We start from the raw sequence: 21164 nt of genomic DNA, 5'->3' as shown, positions 1-21164 counted from the left end.
AAAATATTTCTCTATACTGTCTCCTTTAGTGTTCTCATTTGTTGTTTTGATAAAACCATTTCTGTGCTGAGGTCTCCTAAACATATTCTCTGACCAATCTACCTAGCCCCAACTTTATATATGTAGTAGCCTACTTAACAATTTTTTCTTATTTTCAGAATGACCAAATTAGGACTCATGATTTCTCTCCTCCACGGATCCCTAATGTATTTCCCCTGCCCACCCCCGTATTCCTCATTACAACAAATAAAACCCACTCAGTAGCTCTATCAAAAACCTGCAAAATCCTCCTTTCCGTCAAATCCTATATTTAAGACAGGAGCAACCACGTATATTGAGTTATTTCACTTTCCATTTCACAGCTGCCGTACTGGTCCCAAACCATTTTAATTTCTTAATACTGTGGTATTCGCTGTACTGGTTAGAACTGTTCCGTCTAGCTCCCTCTACAGTTCATTTTTGGTACAACTGTCAGAATGATCTCTAAAATGCCAACACCTCTAGATTACGTCCCTTGGTAAAAATCCTCTGCCGCTCAAGTCCATTCTTCTTACCTTAGCCTTAAAGTACCTTGATTTGGTTATTTAACTCTGAATTTGTTCCCCAGGACTCTTCCCATGACCTATGGCTCAAAACTTTGCTTGCTTTCTGTTCTTTGAACACCAAGCTCATTTCCTTGGTAGAGCTTCTGTCTTGGTTTGTCCAGATGAACTTTCCTTCCACTATGTAAGGCTCTAAGGCTCTTGCTTGTCTTTTAGGTCCAAGTTATATTACACCTTGTCAGCAAAGTTTTACCTCACAGTCCTCTCTACGTCACCCACGAATCCCTGCCATATCATCCAGATTTCCATTTTCATTACTCTATCACTCCTTCAATTTATGTATTACATTTGAGCAGGGATGCGTCTATTCACCACTACATCCTCAGTGACTTGAATATCTGGATGCAATTATAGGATAAGAAGTAGAGGATGAATAAATATTTATTAAAAATGAATAAATTTTTTGTTTTTAAATGTGTTTCTAACCCAACAGTAAGTGATTCCCTTGTATTGCATATGAAGTCCTCTTATTATTATTTTTTTGAGTATCTTATTTTGGACTTTAAAGCTGCTTCCATTTATTTCCATTATAATTAGAACTTTCTGGAAAATACTTGTTGTATTTTGACATAAAATGAAGGAAAATTTGCACCACTCTTCACTTCAGAAAGCTATCTGTAAATAGTGAGTTTCCTCACACCATGCCAACTCTGTTTTCTCTAGCTTTTTCAGTGTTTGCCAATATGATAGTCAAATGTGTATCTCATTGCTATTTTAATTTATATTTATTTTGTTTCTGGTGAGTTGAACATTGTTCACAAGTTTGAAGATATTCACATCTCTTCTGTCAATGTTTGTCTTTGGGACCATTTTTTTTTAGTGAGTTTTTCATTATTTTATTCAAAATACTGGATATTAAGACTATATGGTTTAAAATAAAACATGTCCATATTATTGAAATTCAAGTGGTCTAAATATAAATTTTTTATACATTTATGTTAGAAAACTTTCAAATAAATCAATTAGAACTATCTTTCTCTCTACCACTGTAAATAACTCATCTGCTCTGCACCTCTTTCTAGATGGCCCCTTTTAAACCCGACAATCCACAGAATGGCAACTCTGCTTTCACTTAACTTTATGGATGTTTTAGATTCAGAAGTTTTTTGATAAAGATGTTTGTATGACTAAAATTTATTTTCTAGGTTATGGCAGGATAGGGAAGTAGAAACAGGAATATTATTTTGACTCTACAAGTTTAAATAATTGAAAAAAATAAAGGCAAATAATTAGATAAGACAGCTAGAAGTAAGATTGACACATACTCCAGAGAAATGTTAACACAAATTAACAAATAAGAGTATCTGGCGTATTCATATTTGTTAGGCTAGGATATATGGTAATAAAAGACAGTCCCCCAAATCTCGGGGGCTTAACACAGCGAAAATGTATCTACATATTTTTTTGGAGTTCTTTTCTCCACACTGTCACTCAGGGATCCAGGCTGACAGAAGCTTCAGCATCTACTAACTAAACCATCTGGGATATGCATCCTCTTAGTTGCTGCATCAAGGGAAGACACTGGGCAGGCATCACAGTGATTCTTTATACTTTGATCTGGAACAGACACATGACACCTCTACCCACAACGCGCTTAGTAGAATGAGCCATTAGCCCTACCTTGTGACTGGACCACTCAGTCAACAGCTTATTGTACCTGTACAATGTTTACCACATGGTATAAGTAATACCAGAATGATATGATTTCCAGCAGCATTCATATACAAAAAGATATGGTTTCTATATTTTAGCAAAATACTCTCTAAGTGTCTTATTTCATCTTTGGGTGAGAGGCTAAAAACTGAGATGATGTATAAATGCAATTTTTAAAAGCTTTGCCTGAACTATATTATCCAGAAACAATGGCATAAATGATCAATGATTGTCAAATGGAAGGAGACATTTTTCTTTTGGCTCATCCTGTTCAATTTTAATCAACAATGTAGAAAAGTAGTGAGATATATTGTCTATTGATAAAAAATTGTTAAAAAATTGAGAATTTATAGATATTACTTCAGTGACCTCTGGAAGAAAAATTAGTATTGTATGCATCAAATTATAGTTTGATCACATGTATATTTTACCCCCAAAATAGATGATTTACATGCTCTGTTTTTCTGCTAATTACAGAGTGGAACCTTAACCTATTTTTAATCCTCCTGATTGATTAAAATTTTTATATTTATTTATAGATCCTTTTTTATTGGGCCTATAAAAGTTACCATACATTCCATTTTATATTTCTATATGACAATTTTATGTTCTTAATAATTTTTTCAGAGTAAAAATATATAAGCAATAGAGTATTTCAAAGTGAATTAAAAAAATAAAATTTAACAAATGCGAGTACGCATTCTGAACCATAATATGTTTAGATGTTACACACATTTGTAAATGATTTGCATAGTTCTTTGAATATATTTCATGGGTAGATTATTCATCGCTTTATTTTTTTTTCTTGTGATCTGATTTCATTGTAAAACTTTTGAATTGTACTTAATTTGAATGTCGGTACCTTCCATAGATACACTCATACATCTATCATTAATCTGCTCCCAGAGAAAGCCCTGTATTGCTTCTAATTAAACAGACATTTGTCTGAGAAAGGAGAAAAGATCAGTTATAAAAGTTGTAAGAGAAATGGTAAAAGATATAAAAAAGCCAGGAAAAGGAGACACTTGTCATGAGAAATGCTGATAAGAGATGGCGTCATGCAGTGTCAAAGGCTATTTTAGATGTAGGTTAGCCTGAACAAAAGGGTAAGTAAGGCCTCATGAAACCAGGATAGGAGCCCTTGATTTCCCCAGAGATGAAGGTAGATGAAAGTAAGTAGGTAATTTTATGTCTTAGGCATTTAGAGGAGCAAAGATGAATTAAGAATTGATGAAGAGGAAAACAAAGGGCAAAAGCCTGAGCGTACTGGCAATTTCAATTTCATGAGTTATAGTTTGTAACTTACACAACTATAATATGTCAAGTCAATATTTACTTACATGTATTATATTTACTTTTTCTCCAAACTTCTGGTACTAGTGTGTATGTATAAGAAAGGGGCAGGAAAGGGATGCCTGGGTGACTCAGTCAGTTAAGTGTCCGTCTTCAGCTCAGGTCATGATCTCACAGTTTGTGGGTTCGAGCCCCACGTTGGGCTCTGTGCCGACAGCTCAGAGCCTGGATCCTGCTTCAGATCTCTGCTCCTCTTCCACTCATGCTCTGTCTCTTTCTCCCTCTCAAAAATAAATAAACATTAAAAAATTGAAAAAAAAAAGAAAGGGGCAGGAAGGTGATAAGAAATGAGGGACAGGAAAGGAGAGGACAGTAGAGGAAGTGAAGGAATGAGAGAGAGAGAGAGAGATTGAGATTAGTTCTTTGACTGATATCTTCTGAAAATCTCAATTTGGTTTTTGGTCTCCATTTTGGAATGAGAGGCCCAATGACATAATAATTTTCATTTTATTTAATCTTGTTTTTTCCTAGAAACATGACTAATTCCAAGAAACAAACGAGTAAATTGAATATTTGGAAATGCATTCCTCAAAGCCCAAGATCCTCTTTATGATTATGTGCATGGTTCAAGGTTTTCTGGAAAACAGTTTTTTTAAAAAGGAACCCACAGAAACAGTGTGATATCCCACAATTTTGATTCCATATATGCCTATAAAGACTTAAATTGGCGTGATTACTTCCTCTTAATCACTAATCTGTATGTCAGTTTCCCATATATATGTCATTGCTTTCAGCAATTTGGCTTTGAATAATGCCTAGTTGTATCAAAGTCTTCTAGCTCAGAAATCTAGAATTGATGGCTTTTTCTTTATTTTTTAATTCTTATATTCCCTAAATTCTGTCACATCTTGATTTGAAAATTCTTTAAGACTCATACTTCACTCTCATTTCCAGGTAACATATTCAGCATTTATGTTTACACATATCTTTGGAGGTACTCTTGGATCTTTCTAGTTTGTTTCTACTTCCATTACTCTTGCTAATATTTTCTCCGTATAGTTTAGAGATTATTGTCCCCCAAATAGGTCATCATTACAAGATCCCATTGTTTCTGTCACAGGTAAGAATATGATTTGCACTCAGACCTTGATACCATCCTTATGATCAAGACATGTAAACAGTTTTCTCATTAAAAATTGCAGAAAATTGGAGGGAATGTCTGATACCCCATTCAGTGTTCACACACTGTGATACTGTTGCTATTATTGTTCACCAAATTAAGCTTGAGATCTATTTTCAAGTTTCCTTCACGTTAACCCTTCTTAAATTTCTAATCTCATTTCTATCATGGCCCAATCTATATTTTCTACTCTAGCTGAACTAGTCACCTTCTATAACCAAACTCCATGTTTTATCTCTGTTTTTTTTAATGTTTATTTATTTTTGCGAGAGGGAGGGACAGAGCGGGAGCCAAGGAGGGGCAGAGATGGTGGGGGGGGGGGGAAGAGAGAGAGAGAGAGAGAGAAAGAAAGAAAGAAAAGAAAAGAAAGAAAGAAAGAAAGAAAGAAAGAAAGAAAGAAAGAAAGAAAGAAAGAAGAAAGAAAGAAAAGAGAATGAGAATATCTCAAGCAGGCTCTGGCACTGTTAGCACAGAGTCTCATGCAAGGCTCGAGCTCACAAACTGTGGGATTGTGACCTGAGTTGAAATCAAGAGTCAGATGCTTGACCGACTGAACCACCCAGGTGCCCCTGTTTATCTGTGTTGATTTGATTTGACAGTATTATAACCTCTGATGGAATGCTTCCGTCTTGTCTCCAGATTTCCCTACCCATCGAAGTCCAGAAAAGTCTCTACATTGGCTATTTTCTACTGTATTAAAATACACCTCTTTTTCTTCTCAGAGCATATCTCTTGCTTTACATTTCATGTTGCAATCTCTAATCTTTTTTGGAATTCTGAGCTAACCTATATACATTCAAAATTACATTTATGCAGTATATGTCTTTCCTAAGTACTTTCTTATTTATAAATTGAAATGGGATTCTGGTTTCCTGCCCTTACATCTTCTTCTCCTCTTATATTTTCAGATTTTTAATTATTGATATTTTCCATCTTAGGTGGGCTCTGGATGCATTTCTCTTTTAAAGTGTGGTTCATTCTGGGGGTGTCTGGGTGGCTCAGTCAGTTGAGCATCCAACTTCGGCTCAGGTCATGATCTCGCAGTTTGTGGGTTTGAGCCCCGCATCAGGCTCTGTGCTTGCTCAGAGCCTACAGCCTGCTTCAGATTCTGTGTCTCCTTCTCTTTCTCTACCTCCCCCGCTCATGCTCTGTCTCTCTCTGTCAAAAATAAATAATAAATGTAAAACAAATTTTTTTAAGTGTGGTTCACTCTGACCTGTAAGGATTCCTTCAGTTTAGTTACTATGTTTTCAGAATTTTTATATTATTTTTTGCATTTCTTTCTCATTGGATACTATCTAATTGTTCATTAATTGCAGAATCTTCTGGTCTAGCTTTAAATAATTAAAATCTTTTATTGTGGTCATCAAAATGGAGTGGGCTTATTTAGAAAATAATAGAATAAACAGAAAAATATTGAAAATCGCTTGAAATTGCAACTTTATTTTTTTAAAAAAATTTTTTTTTCAACGTTTATTTATTTTTGGGACAGAGAGAGACAGAGCATGAACGGGGGAGGGGCAGAGAGAGAGGGAGACACAGAATCGGAAACAGGCTCCAGGCTCTGAGCCATCAGCCCAGAGCCCGACGCGGGGCTCGAACTCACGGACCGCGAGATCGTGACCTGGCTGAAGTCGGACGCTTAACCGACTGCGCCACCCAGGCGCCCCTGAAATTGCAACTTTAAATATAACTACTATTTTCATTATATTGAAGATTCTTCCATACTTTTTGTATGTGATTGAAAACATTTTTGTGCATTTGTGTGTGTGTGTGTGTGTGTGTGTGTGTGCACAAAAGAGAGAGGATCAATCATATGCAGATACATGGTTGTGTATCTGGTTATCTTAAGTCAATAACATGACCTTTTTTCTCAAGCATTTTTAATGACTACAACACTAAATGGATAGATGCACTGTAACTCATTTAACAAGCTACTATAGAATAGATTGGTGTTTCTCAATTTTTTAGCGCTTTAAACAATGCTGCAGTGAATAATCATGTTTACATCTCTTTGTATATTTTTAAAAAAATTTTGTAATGTTTTATTTATATTTGAGAGAGAGAGAGCACACGCGAGTGAACACAAGTGGGTTAGGGGCAGAGAGAGAGGGAGACACATTCCAAAGCAGGCTCCAGACTCTGAGCTGTCAGCACAGAGCCCCCCTGATGAGAGACTTGAACTCACGAACCGGGAGATCATGACCTGAGCCAAAGTCAGACACTTAACCTACTGAGCCACCCAGGTGCCATCTTTGTATATTTTTAATTTTTTCCTTGAAAAAGTACTCAAGATGGATTTGATGGGTCAACAAAAATTTCAATTAAAATAAGACTACATAATCAGAACTGCTTTAATCTGCCTTCTCACACAAGGACATTTTGAGCTTCTGCTATCTTTCCAAATAGAGACATACCATAATAAAAAGATGTATACAATTCTTTTTTGTTTGTTTGCTTATTTTTTGAGAGAGAGAGAGACAGAGACAGAGCGTGAACAGGGGAGGGCAGAGAGAGAGGGAGACACAGAATCTGAAGCAGGCTTCAGGCTCTGAGTGTCAGCACTGAGCCACACGTGGGGCTCGAACTCCTGAGCCTTCGAGCTGTGAGATCATGACCTGAGCCGAAGTCGGCCACTCAACCGACTGAGCCACCCAGGTGCCTCGAGATGTATAAAATTCTTAACTGTACTCAAATGTCTTCTTTAAGGAAGACACAGTATTTTGAGGTTTCATTGAGTTGCATTTGGTATGACATCTATGAATGTTCATGCTTCCATCCGTTTAGGTATGTGTGAAGAGAATCTGTTACCTAATGATGATCATTATAGCTTAACTCCATTAAACACAACTATTGTGATATACCAGGCAATATTGTAAACGTTTTTTATTCTACCAGTATGGAAATGGAGAAACATAGTAATAACTTACCCAAGGTTGTGATTATGAAATTATATTACTAAATTTCTACCAGTTACTAAAATCTCATAATTAAAGTCCTTGTGTACAAAGGAAATCTAGTATCAAAATAAAAATGGCTTTTGATCAGTCTTCCACAAATGAAGCAGAGTCTGCTTCAGTCCCACATTATAGAAAGCCATAACCAATTGCCCTTCTGAAGATGCAAATTTTTTTTTTCTAGAAAAATAGTAAAGAAGGCAGATTTATCACGTAAAAAGCAAGCAAAAAGGGAATATAGCAAAACTGGTGTGGAAAATAAAATTGTGATGTAAACAAAATAGTTTATAGCATGGTTCTACCATCAGACCCAGGGTTTGCTTTAGGGAATATTAACCATGAAGCATCATTTCTCCTGTGCAGAATTAAAAAAAGATGCATATTCTAAATTGGAAAATAAACAACAACAACAACAACAACAATGCTGAAATGTATTGAGTTTAACTGCTTTAATATCTGCTGCTTCATTTAACTTAATTGCAAGTTTGTCCTCTATAACACTGACCAAATAAACATAAGCACACCAGCAATTATTAATTATCTAGGAATACCTTGTTGTTATAATAGGTAGTAACTAACTGAAAATAAATGCATCATCATTAATGAGGGTAGCAAACACTGTTGGGTGAAAGAAAACAATGATCTTGACAAATCCTTTATAAGGGAACCTAGATATCGTGTCAGCTTCCTCATGTTCTAACCGAAATATCACTCAATAACTACATACCCATACTTTTATTATTTTATACCAATCAATGACTTCATCCTTAATTATTTTCTCAAACCAGGAAAAAACATAACTTCATGGGAGTGTAAACATTCCCATAACTGGAAAGGCTCATGGCTCTTTTCTTATTAGTGAAAAATAATTAATTGCTACCTGTTAATTGAATTATGTTGAATTTAGCCTGAAATTTTCATTGTACCTTGATGTTGTGACAATGTACAGTTTCTAGACCAGCAACATAATCATCTTTTCAAGATGAAGTGTCTTTGAGGCCACCCAGTATTGTCAGAAACACTTCCCACTCTGTATCATATCTTTTTCCATTAGAAATTTGACTACATAATTAGAGATATCATTATACTTGGTGAGAAATGATATACTTAAAATATGCTATGAGGTTTTTTTGACCAGAAATAATATGCAAATATATTTAAAAAATAATGTATCAATTTGTACCAAGGAAAAAATTTATTAACATGGTAAAATATTTTTTATTATCTATCTATCTATTTATCTATTTTGGTTTAATTCAAAACCATACTTTATTGTAGCTCTTCAATGGCCTTGTACAGCCTAATTGTTTGACAAATCACCGTTGTTAAATAAAATTAAAACATAAGATGAGACCCAGACAATCTTAAGTCTGCATTAAATTACACATTCACATTTGATATACAAAGAAGTAAATGTAGACCATTTTTATTTATTTATTTGTTTTACGATTACTAAGATTGGGTGAGATCCAGCACTAGATGAGAAAAGAATGTATAATTGAATACAGTGACTTCTGATCTCTCTCTTTCTTTTTACGTGTCAAAGTCTGTCCTTAACCTCTGCTTCCAAGCCTCTTTTAAAACTGTTTTTGGTCTGGAAGTCCATGAGTATTCTTTAGCAGCCCCAAGGCTTCACCTGACGATACAAAAATGGAGGTCTAAGATCAAAAGTGTGAATTTTACATTCCTAATTCTGTACTTTGGATTCAGTTAAAAAAAATTCTTTGCCTTCAAAGAAGATATATTACACATCTATCTTAACATGAGGTAGTAGAGGTTCTTTCCTTTTGTTTTGATTTTGTTTCTACCACACTGATCTGATTTTCTAAATCCCTTGATTCTGGGAATATTAAACTTCTGAAAATAAAATATAAGTAAAGCAGGCAGGGAAGAAGATAAAAATTCCATCTGTGTTGGGATTATACCTTTCTGGTTTGACCAGGGACAATGTGTACATTTTTAAATCAAGTATTTCTTAAAAATCTGTGTTGTTATCCAACTTCCCTCTTTCAAAACACTAGGATATGGGGCGCCTGGGTGGCTCAGTTGGTTGAGTGTCTGACTCTTGATTTCAGCATAGGTCATGATCCCAGGGTCGTGGCATTGAGCCCTGTGTAGGGCTCCATGCTGAGTGTGGAGCCTGCTTAAGATTTTCTCTGTGTGTCTCCCCTGCCCTCTGCCCTTCCCAGCTTGTACTCATAGTCACAGTCTGTCTGTCTGTCTGTCTCTCTCTCAAATTAAAAAAAAAAATCAACAGTGCTAGGAGAGATTTTTGGTAGCAATCATCCATACATTCTTCCAGGAAGGTTCACTCTTTGGGCACCTATTATTTCTTTTTTAAGTTATTTATTTATTTTTGAGAGAGAGAGAGTGAGAGAGAGCGAGAGAGTGAGCATGCCAGAAAGGGGCAGAGAGAGAAGGAGAGAGAGAGAGAGAGAGAGAGAGAATCCCAAGCAGACTCCATGCTGCCAGCATGGAGCCCAGTTCAGGGTTTGAACTCATGCACTGTGAGATCACGACCTGAGCTGAAGTTGAACACTTAACCGACTGAGCCACCCAGGCGCCCCTGGGTACCCATTATTTAAGTGAGAAACACTCTCTAGGAGATACAGAAATAGATGAGACATGCTTTCTGAACTTAAGATTTTTTTAAGTCTTTATGTTTTTCTTTAATGTTTATTTATTTTTGAGAGAGAGAGAGGGAGCAGGGAAGGGGCAAAGCGTGAGGGAGGCAGAGAATCCCAAACAGGCTCCATGATGTCAGTACAGAGCCTGATGTGGAGCTTGAACTCAGGAACTATGAGATCATGGCCCGAGCCGAAATCAAGAATCAGGTGCTTAACCTACTGAGCCACCCAGGTACTCTTGACTTTAAGATTTTTAATAGAGAAACTCAAAGGAAAACAAACATAAGGCAGTGTTAAAGAGGGGACCGAGCAGAGAGCCAAGCATGGGCAGAGAGTAGTGGAGCTGGAGCTTTTGTTTCAGGCTGTGAGGACCAGGGCAGATCTTAGCCTCAAAAGTAAGATATTTCTGAGAATGAAGCAGGTTACTACAGGAGGACAGTGGAGAAGAATCCCTCACTAGATTTAGAGCATAGCATAAAGAGCATTTTGAATTTTGTGTTACGGTGACCATTTTGGAGTCCAGGATTGTTCACAATGCATTTTACCTACTCTGCAAGTAGATGGTCTCACTTATTCATCACAGCTTCTCTGGAAGTTAGTTACCTTTATCCCCATTTTACAAAGAAGTGAAAACTCCATTTGTCTTTAAGTAAACTGCCAATCACCAACTCATGTTGGCTAATGAATGTAAGACTAGTGATCAAAATCATATCTTCTACCTCCCAAATCCATTCTTCCAAACGTCACACTGCCCCCTGAAATGAAGAACTTTTGAGGTACACTGTGGGTGTTATTTGCTCACTGGTAAAGTGTTGAAAGAAGTGGTCACTAAAGCACAGATCACAGGGCTGAGAAAATCTTCATTGTTGCTTTCCCCTATACATTTAAAACCCATTTCAAATGGCAAATATAATTTTATTCTGTAAGATTTTTTTGCCATGCTCAATATTTTTATCACAGAGTCAATACCAATATGCTACCAAGTAAGTAAAAAAAAAAATGAACATTTCTGTAAATCCAGAAGGTCCCACATATAACATCCTGATTGTTGTTAACTCTCACCTTCTCTGAAATGTACTCACTGTCTTGATTGTTACGGTAATCATTTCCTTGCTTTCTATTATTGGTTTTACCATCTAATAGTATATCTGTAAAGAGTATGAATCAGTTTTGTATTTATAAAAATTTTACACAACAAAATCATCCACTATGCTCCTTCATGTGTGTTTCATTCACTGACTACATTTGTAAGATTTATCCACATTGTTGTATGTAAGTGCAATCCTTCATTTTCACTAATTTTTTGCTGCTCAATTAATTGGATAAATCACAATTTCATTATCCACTCAATTTTTTAAGTTTTATTGAGGTTTAATATTCATCCTACTCTTGATGTACATATGAATTACTCCTATTTGTAGTTATTAAAAATACTGCTGCTATGAATATTTCCATAAATGTCTTCTGGTAACCTTGTGAATACATTCTGTTGGATATATACCTAGAATTAGACTGATACATGATGGAGTATTGATATTTTCAATGATAATAAACAATTGAAAACTCTTTTCGGAGGTGTTTATAACAATTTTCTCTCTTGCAAGCAGTTCTCATGGTTTTACAACTTCACCAACACTTGGTATTACTTGTTGGCATCTTCAGCATTTCTGGTTGGTATCTAGAATTACCTCTTGGTGTTGTCTCATTTAGTTCACAGTATTTTCACTATTAACAAGGTGGAACATCATTCTCTTTGTGCTGGTTATTCTGTATTCAATCTCCATCCCCAAATCCATTCCCTGACTTTTTCTGACCTTTATAGGCTACTAGAAGTTTCGCTCTTACAGATCTCAACTCGGTACGTTTTTGGATTTAAATATCTGGTTGGCTCTGGCTAAGAATAGACATTATTAGAAAATAGGAGTGTGGAATATGAAATTAAGGTAGTTTCTTCTCCCATTGGCATTGCCAATGTTCCATGGTTATAGTCCTATTAAATGGCTTCTATTCTAGACCTTACAGTCTTTTCATGCTCTGATAACACTGTCCTTCACTCTTGCCCTGTCAAATTGGTAAATACATTTTGCTTTTAGTTTTGAGTATTTTATCATCCCTATGCGTAACAAACACATCTCTAAATAATCTCTTCCACCATCTCCTCAGTGAAACATTTTAGCATACCGTCTACTTTCTGCTGGGTCCCAAATCTCATTGTCACCAGGACTAGCTCCAGGAGGCAGACCTTCAAAGTGGGTTAGTTAATTTTTTAAAGAGTGTTATTTGTAGCTTCCTTGTTGGGTAGAAAGAGAACGCTTGTAATTTGCAGGTGCAGTAACATACTTTTTTTTTTTTTTCCAAATTATCAATTGTGTCATGAGATGGACTGACTGTGAAGGTTAAGGCATTGGAGCATAGTGTATCTGAAATAATTAGTAGCTCTGGCAACAATAGTAATTATAATAATTATAGCGTGAGATGACAATTTATGACTTCCCAGAGATACAAAGAGAAAAAAAATTGCAACCATTGAACTCCCATCTAAGAAATGCACAGAGAATCAAAAGTTTACTAGGAAGGTTTAAAAATTTTGCTTTTACTCAATGCTGGCTTTATAGGGCTATATATGAAAATGTAAGGCAAATAAAGCTAAGTTTTATTTATTAGAAACATTCTCAAAGATAATTTATTAAACTCCAACTGTTTATGAATCTGCTACTTTTACTGGCAGAAAAGTTATTCTTATTCATACCTCAAGTCATTCAAGGCCATGGTATATTCAAGACTGGCCTAATGTTTTTCAAGATAAATTCTGAGTCTTTTTTTTTTTTTTCAACGTTTATTTATTTTTGGGACAGAGAGAGACAGAGCATGAACGGGGGAGGGGCAGAGAGAGAGGGAGACACAGAATCGGAAACAGGCTCCAGGCTCTGAGCCATCAGCCCAGAGCCTGACGCGGGGCTCGAACTCACGGACCGCGAGATCGTGACCTGGCTGAAGTCGTACGCTTAACCGACTGCGCCACCCAGGCGCCCCAGATAAATTCTAAGTTTTAAAGGATGAGTACAATATCTTTTCATGGCATATTCTTAATGTAAGTATACATAAGTAAATAGCATTTTAAACTTTGAAAACAATCATACTTTTTACACTGAGGGATACCAACTATATAATTCTTAATGATAAATTGCTTAAAATTAAAACTAATCAGATAAATTCTTGGTTGTAAAAGTCAGTAACCAAATACAGTAAAACTAAACCAACAACTAAAATAACCAGGCCTTCTGAGTGCCGATCATTTTTGGACAACTTGTTCTTTCATATGCCTTATGTCTTATGTTTTTGGACCCTTCTATTTGTTAATAGTTCATTGAAAAGTATTAGTCTTATTTTCTTGTCATTTCTTAATAACAAATAGAGGTGCTAATGTTTTTAAAATAATCTGTGTTAATATTAATGGTAGTAATGGAAGAAATTTAACTTTTATGTCTAAACATTATTATTGTTTACAAGAAATGAGATGATGCCAAAAAGTGAAGGTGATTTTGTCATTAAAATTTTTTCAATTTATTTATTTATTTATTGAGAGAGAGAGAGAGAGAGAGAGAGAGAGAGAGAGAGGGATGGGGAGAGAGAGAGAGAGAGAGAGAAAATCCCAAGGAAACGCTGCATCATCAGCACAGAGCCGAAGGTGGGACTCAAACTAATGAACCATGAGATCGTGACTGGAGCCAGAACCAAGAGTTGGACACTCAACCCAACTGACTGAACCACCCAGGCACCCCCCCTTTTGTTTTTTTAAATAACATACTCTTAATGAATTAATACTTTCAATTCAGGATAGAATTTTGTCAGTTAGTTATAGGTTGATAGGACAATTAGAAAAATTTCTTATTGTAGAACATATTATTATCACTATATAAGGAAGAGTTTTTATAAACACAATATAGAAATAAATACAACAAATTGAATAAATCTTGATAATAAATACATCAAGAGATATTCCTCACAGTCGAGTAGACATTTAAGGGCAAAGCAGAAAATTAAAATTGGTTGTATAAAATTTAAATTCCAACATACTGTTAATTACAAAAAATATCAAATTTTATCTTAACTAGCTACTGTTATTGAATGGAGTCAATGCAAGCTGATAATGCTGAATAAAACTTAAAACAGTGGGCAGTTTAAAGGACGGAATAAAGATCTAGAAAGGTAGGGTGAAAGGGTTTAGGTCAGGTATAAGACAAAATAAGTCAGAGCCCTATTGCCAGATTGAATATATATTTTTAGTTTATAGGGCCTAGGACACAAACATGAAAGGAAAAAAAAATACTTGGAAAAGTACAATTAGGAACCGGGAGAGATATATTTTAGTTTTAACTCTGTAGCCAGTGACTCGGGAGAAAGACATCTTTCATATTCCAGTGTTTCAACTTCTACACTTGCTCACTAGAAAGAACACTTGCATCTAAGTAACTGTCTTAGTTATTTTGAAGATTACATTAGACAATGCATGTGAAAGTGCCTTGTAAACCACAATGCACTGTACACATATTTTACCATTATTAAGAAGCACTTGCTACTGTGTTACTCGGAGGCTACGTTTTGGAAAGTTTAAATATCACTCACCAGCTATGGATAAAGGCACTATTATGCTAAAACATGATAGCTAATTACATAAATTTATTCAACCATGAAATTACTTTGTTAATACATAAAGGAACAGATTTGTTATGTGTGTTCTTGCAAATGAATTCATCTGTGTAAATAGTGACCTTCACAGGACACTTCATTTTCTGTCTTTCTTTATTCTTTTCCTAATAAAATAATATTTGGAGACATAACTCTCTTTATCACTTGTAAACACAGTAAGATTCATCTAATTTCACACCCATGGTCAAGGGCAATAATGATGAAACATGACACTATTAATGCAGAACATAAGTAAAGAATGAAAATTGTTTCTGTGGCTTGAATATTTTTATTGTATTTAAATCACTAATTCCAAACCATTAATGTGAAAAAAAGAGATATTAGCGTGGTGATCTTTATAACCTTACATATTCTCTTGGATTATTCTTTGAGTTATTTTAATTTATTAATTGCCTCAATGGAATGCCTTTATGTGCCGGAAACCATTTTAAATAACAAATAATGTTTAGGTACATCATTTAGAATGTGGGATGTGCAACACAAATCAATTTTGAGAGTTATTTAAATTTAAGAAATTTAGCTATAATTAAATCCTTTTACTTTGTGCTCCTTGTGTTTTGCTTTCCCATGGAAACTGCAATCCATGAAATAATGTGCTTTTATAAATTTAAGTATAGTTGAGGGGCACCTGGGTGGCTCAGATGGTTAAGTGACTTCAGCTCAAGTCATGATCTCATGGCTCAAGGGTTCAAGCCCTGCCTCAGTCTCAGTGCTGACAGCTCAGAGCCTGAAGCCTGTGTCCTCCCTCTATCTCTGCCCCTGCCCTGCTTTTGCTCTCTCTCTCTCTCTCTCAAAAATAAATAAACATTAAAAAATTTGAATTTAAGTATAGTTGACAAATAACGTTAATTTCTAAAGGTAAAACAATTTAATGTCCTATAAAATCTTTGGGAATTATCAGATAGTAAGGAAGCAAAATAAAAAGGGAAATGTTATCTTAGTTTTAGACCAATCATCATCTGTCACAGATAGTACAATCTCTCCATTATCTTTCATTATCTTTCATGAATTCATTTCTATCAATTTATTAGTATCTATTGAGTAACATGTATAAACAATGATAATCAATGATGAGATAATAATATTGCTTTATTTCCTTTCAAGGATATTATGAGTTTATTCCAATAATGAGCATAATACAGTGACTCATAGGAAGCAATATGTACCTAAGCATTAAATTCTCTGGAGAAAACATAAAAAAGAAGCGTAGACAATCAGAATAAAGGGGTAAGGTACACTTGGGAGTTCAGGCTACGTGAATCAATTAGAGCGTGGGGGGTATAGCATTTGACAAATACTGCAGAAAAGGCTTTAGTCTTTTCCCACCAGAGAGGGAAACAAGTGGAGATGATGACAGCCAAAGGGCAGAACTTCTGATCAGCAAGGAGTAAGTCATGAATATGTGTAAATTGAGTGGTGCCAGTTTTGAGACTTTGAGAAGCTAGAAGCCTTGAATTGGCCATTGTATGTGTGTTGTCAGGGGTCATTAAAATGAAAGTTGCATCAAAGGTGTAGGGCTTTGCTAGCAGGCTGCATGCTCCTCCTCATCACTTGAATCACGTAAGAAGTGACAGTTACCAGGGGGCACCTGCGTGGCTCAGTTGGTTAAGCCTCCAAGTTTGGCTCAGGTCATGATCTCATGGTTCGTGAGTTTGAGCCCCGTGTCGGGCTCTGGTGCTGACAGCTCAGACCCTGGAGCCTGCTTCAGATTCTGTGTCTTCCTCTCTCTCTGCTCCCACCCTGCTCACTCTCTGTCTCTCTTAACAATAAATAAACATTAAAAGAAAAAAAGGAAGTGATAGTTACCAAATTCCAAGTTTATCCCAAGCATTGGTAGAAGTAATGCCATGTTTGATCTCATTTTATGTTCTTTAGTATTTGGCCTCATGAAAGAAATATTAGGCATTACTTCCTTCCGCAGATGGAAAAGAATTAGAAAGGGTAGGTAAATTACCCATGGTCACAGAGTTAGCCAGTGGTCTATCCTCATAGAAACTTAGATCTCATTGAATTAGAAGAAGAACCCTAGTAAGTTGGTAATGGCCACATCCATGAGTACTTTTTAGATAATTTTAAATATTGATATCTAGAAACATTTTGAAAAAAAAATTTAAAGAGAGGAGTGGGGATAGCATAATCATGTATTTAAACTGATTAAAATACAATAAATAATTATAAAATATCAGTTGTCCTACAAAAGTAGATAGACTAATATAAACCTTGGAAGTTGATCCAGATCTAAATAGGAGCATTTACCATATATAAAGATGGTCTTTTTTTATGTAGGAAAGAAGTAAAGAATATTTTTAGGAAAACTAGTGATTTTAGAGTAATTAAAAATAAAAACAATATTATATTCCATTCTCATAAAATGTTCCAAATTAAAATTAAATCCAAAGACTCTTAGAATTGTTTTTTAAATAATAAAATCTCGGGGCGCCTGGGTGGCGCAGTCGGCTAAGCGTCCGACTTCAGCCAGGTCACGATCTCGCGGTCCGTGAGTTCGAGCCCCGCGTCGGGCTCTGGGCTGATGGCTCTGAGCCTGGGGCCTGTTTCCGATTCTGTGTCTCCCTCTCTCTCTGCCCCTCCCCCGTTCATGCTCTGTCTCTCTCTGTCCCAAAAATAAATAAACGTTGAAAAAAAAAATTAAAAAAAAAAATAAATAATAAAATCTCATGAGAAGTAAAATAATGTATAAACATAAATCTAAAATAAAAGGCAAGGGATTACAAGCATAACACTATGTAAGAAATCGTAAAGGAAAACAATTAAAACATTGACATGAAAAAAAATTCATAACAGGAAAGTTAACTTTCAAATAAAATGAGAAAAAAGAGAAAAATTAGGATAACTATCTTAAAGGTATTAAAAACATAAGTATCAAGGTCTTAAAGATACTAGTAATTTAGTAAGAAGAATAAGATATGAAAATGCAAAGGTAATATTCTAACAACATAGAAAAGAAAAATTTTCAAAGATTCAAGCCATCAACAATTACTAAAACATATTCAAGCTCACTAATATTTGATAAAATGCTAAATAAAAACCCACAAAGTACGGTTATTGATTAATCAGATAACATATGAAATAAATGGTAGCATAAGAATATTTTTAAAAGCACTACTAAGAAATTAGGTAAACTCATACTATAAGGCAATGTGGAAATATTAAAAGGAATCTCTTACATTTTTATAACCATTGAGTCATTATTTACACTTCTAAGATTTATCCTGAGGAAGTTATCACAAAATTGCACAAATGCACGAATTTTCCTTCTATATTTATAGCATTTCATTTTTTAAAACAAACTCACTAGGAAAAAAATGAATAAATACATGAGAATGTTAACATTAATATTTCTCAGTGATGAAATTATCTGTATTTTTGCAAGTGAATTTCCTTATAGAATTGTATAAATTATTTTAAAGTAATAGCTTACAGGGGTAAAACAAAAAGTACACAGTACAACTGGAATTCAAACCTAAGTCTGTTGACTCATGTTTACTAGTAGGTATTTTGCATAACAGTATGGAATGGCGGTAGTAATAGTAGGAATAATAGAATTAATGGGCCATGGTAGAGGAACAAGAGAAACAAACAAAACAATGCTGGTAGGAGTAGTGAAAATAGTAGTTATAGAATATAAATTTAAGATTTCCAGTGATTGACAATACGTCAAAATCAGAAAACTAGTATATTGTTTAGTATGGGGCCCCTGGGTGGCTCAGTTGGTTAAGCATCTGACTTCGGTTCAGGTTATGATCTCGTAGTCCATGAGTTCGAGCCCCGCGTCGGGCTCTGTGCTGACAGCTCAGAGCCTGAAGCCTGCTTTGGATTCTGAGGCTCTCCCTCTCTCTGCCTCCCTGCTCACACCCCTTCTCCCTGCTTTCTCTCAAAAATAAAGAAACATTTTTTAAAAAGTGATACATTGTAACAAAAGATATGCGATGCCACCTAATAGTTATGTGGCCTTAGATAAGTTGGCTGATATTAATCTGTTTCCTCATCTATAAGACAGGATGCATAATATAGTTATCTTGACAGTTTGATATTCTCATGTAAAAATGAAGTATTACAATGTATGACAAGCATCCAAAACAATACCAGATACTTGGTATAAAGAAATAGTTTTTCTTCCATCTGCTTCCTTAAAATAATGTACACGTGATTTTGTTTTCATGAGAAAGTATTCTTTCCAGTTTAAAAAATGCTCATATAGATTTTTAAGTCACTATGTGCGAATCTAAATATAAAATTTGACATTCTTAAGCATAGTAACATCACATTCTATATCCTTCTCCACATTATGATTTCATTTTGAATAATGTTTTTCTTCTAATTCAATAGCAATATCCTCCAAGGAAGAGACTGGTGTAATGTATTTATTGCTCCTAGCCCTTAACATACTACCTGGAAAATAGGAGGTGTTACTTTATTTTTTCAAATTGAACTTAAGAAGCAGGAGTAACAGGTGAATTATTATTAATAGAAAAATGGAGGTGAGTGGGCAGTGTGGCTTAAAAGTAATGTTTCATTTTTTCCCAAGTTTTTACTTAAATTCCAGTTAATTAACATACAGTGTAATATTCGCTTCAGGTGTAGAATTGTTTTCAAGTGGACGTTCCTGAGCGTGAATTCCTAGAAAATGACACCAACACTAAATTCCTAGAGAATAATCAAGGGAAAGCTAAGAAACTGTAGGAAGTGCCATCAATGAGGAAAGAACTCGAGTTACTTGAATTAGATTTGAAGTATTAATACCTTTGCCTTTGAGAGTGGTTACTTATGTGTCCTGTAACTGCAGACTGATGCCATGGTTATATTCTACGCACCGAAAGTCGTGAGAAAATCCTCTGTGGGCCCAGGTTTAGGAGTAGATGAGGTGATTCCAAAAGGACAGAAGATGAATTTCAAGGCCATGGAGGGAAACCACGCTCAGTGTCAGGAGTGGTGAGTAAAGAAATTGCTACAGAAAGAAAGGATTTTACGACGCTAAAATTTGAAAGAGCTATTACTCACTTCCTACTGAGGAGAGGGTCTGGATCTTTTGAAGGAGTCATGGTTTTCTGGATCCCATAGGATGATAAGACAGTTTCCTGGCATTAGCAGGTTCGAGGAACCTGGTTACTGACACGGAGAGGGAATGACAATGTTTCCTAACTGTTGACGGAAAATGAAAAGGTGTGAGGTTATGGATGACAAATCAGGTGAGATTGTTGTAATTCATGCCCTGAATCTCTTCAGGGATTTATAGAGCAGAAAATATATGCCTCTGGTCCACTGCTTCAAGTGTCCCGAGCACTTTTTGTGTGTTTCAGTCTTTTGTTTGTGTGTTCGCGTCAGCCATTGATGTTGCAACCAGCTTTGTGGAGGTGTGAACAGCTCTCTCATTTCATCAGGACTCCATCTTTCTCCTGGAGATTTTCTGTGTCTTTCTGCTGTGATCACTCTGAAAGTCCAACATAGAACTTTGACACGTTGCCAAATCTGAAATTATCAAGAGTAAGACTTGATTAACAACATCTGAGAGCGGGTGGAAAAAATTTCCTTTTTTTTTTTTTTTTTGTGGTCTCAGTCTTAACTTTCTTGGGGGCAGTCTACATGCTCCCGCCCCATGATAACCCACACGTGACACACACCACTGATTTGAAAGTCTTACCTTTCGGGGAGAGCCTAGGCTGAGAGAGTGGGGAGAATGGCCACAGGAAGCACACGCTGCTTATGGGATTCTGGATGTGGATCTGGATCTTTCGTTGTCGGTGATAAGGACCCTGTTGGCTGACAAAGTGGGAAGGCAAAAATCCCTGGCTTGTGGCAGGATCAAGAGTCTCCATAAGGTTGTAAAATGTATCGCTAAGAATTGATTGTGGTGGATAGGAATCCTATGCTGGTGAAGTTTGAAACTCTGACTTCTATAATGGTTGTGGCATTTAAACATTAGAGGGCAATGGTATTTTGCAGGGCTGAGGTGTTGCCTGGCTTTGGTTAGTAGCCTTTGAATCCTTGGAAAAAAAGAAAGAAAATGACAAGCCCGTGCTAGTCGACTGTTAACTCATGGCCCCTTGGAAAATCGGAAAACCTCCATGGCATTGTATAAAGAGCACCTTCGTTCTGCAGGTGCAGGGATACCTGGGGAAAAGCT

The 21164-nt window shown here is 35.7% G+C and overlaps 1 protein-coding gene across 1 annotated transcript in view; it reads right to left on the bottom strand.

The window, feature by feature from the left end:
• LOC124524356 (multifunctional methyltransferase subunit TRM112-like protein) overlaps positions 1-20856 on the bottom strand; it is a 136393-nt gene extending 115537 nt beyond the window's left edge. The window contains 1 exon segment of the mRNA XM_047096579.1: positions 20682-20856. Within this exon segment, the coding sequence (XP_046952535.1) occupies positions 20682-20856 (175 nt within the window).
• Between the last annotated feature and the right edge of the window lie 308 nt (positions 20857-21164).

This window comes from Lynx rufus, unplaced genomic scaffold, assembly GCF_022079265.1.
Source record: "Lynx rufus isolate CCGP_SWC_20201006 ecotype Redwood Valley unplaced genomic scaffold, mLynRuf1.p SCAF_10, whole genome shotgun sequence".
Taxonomy (NCBI): Eukaryota; Metazoa; Chordata; class Mammalia; order Carnivora; family Felidae; genus Lynx; species Lynx rufus.
This window is presented reverse-complemented; position numbering and strand designations above follow the sequence as displayed.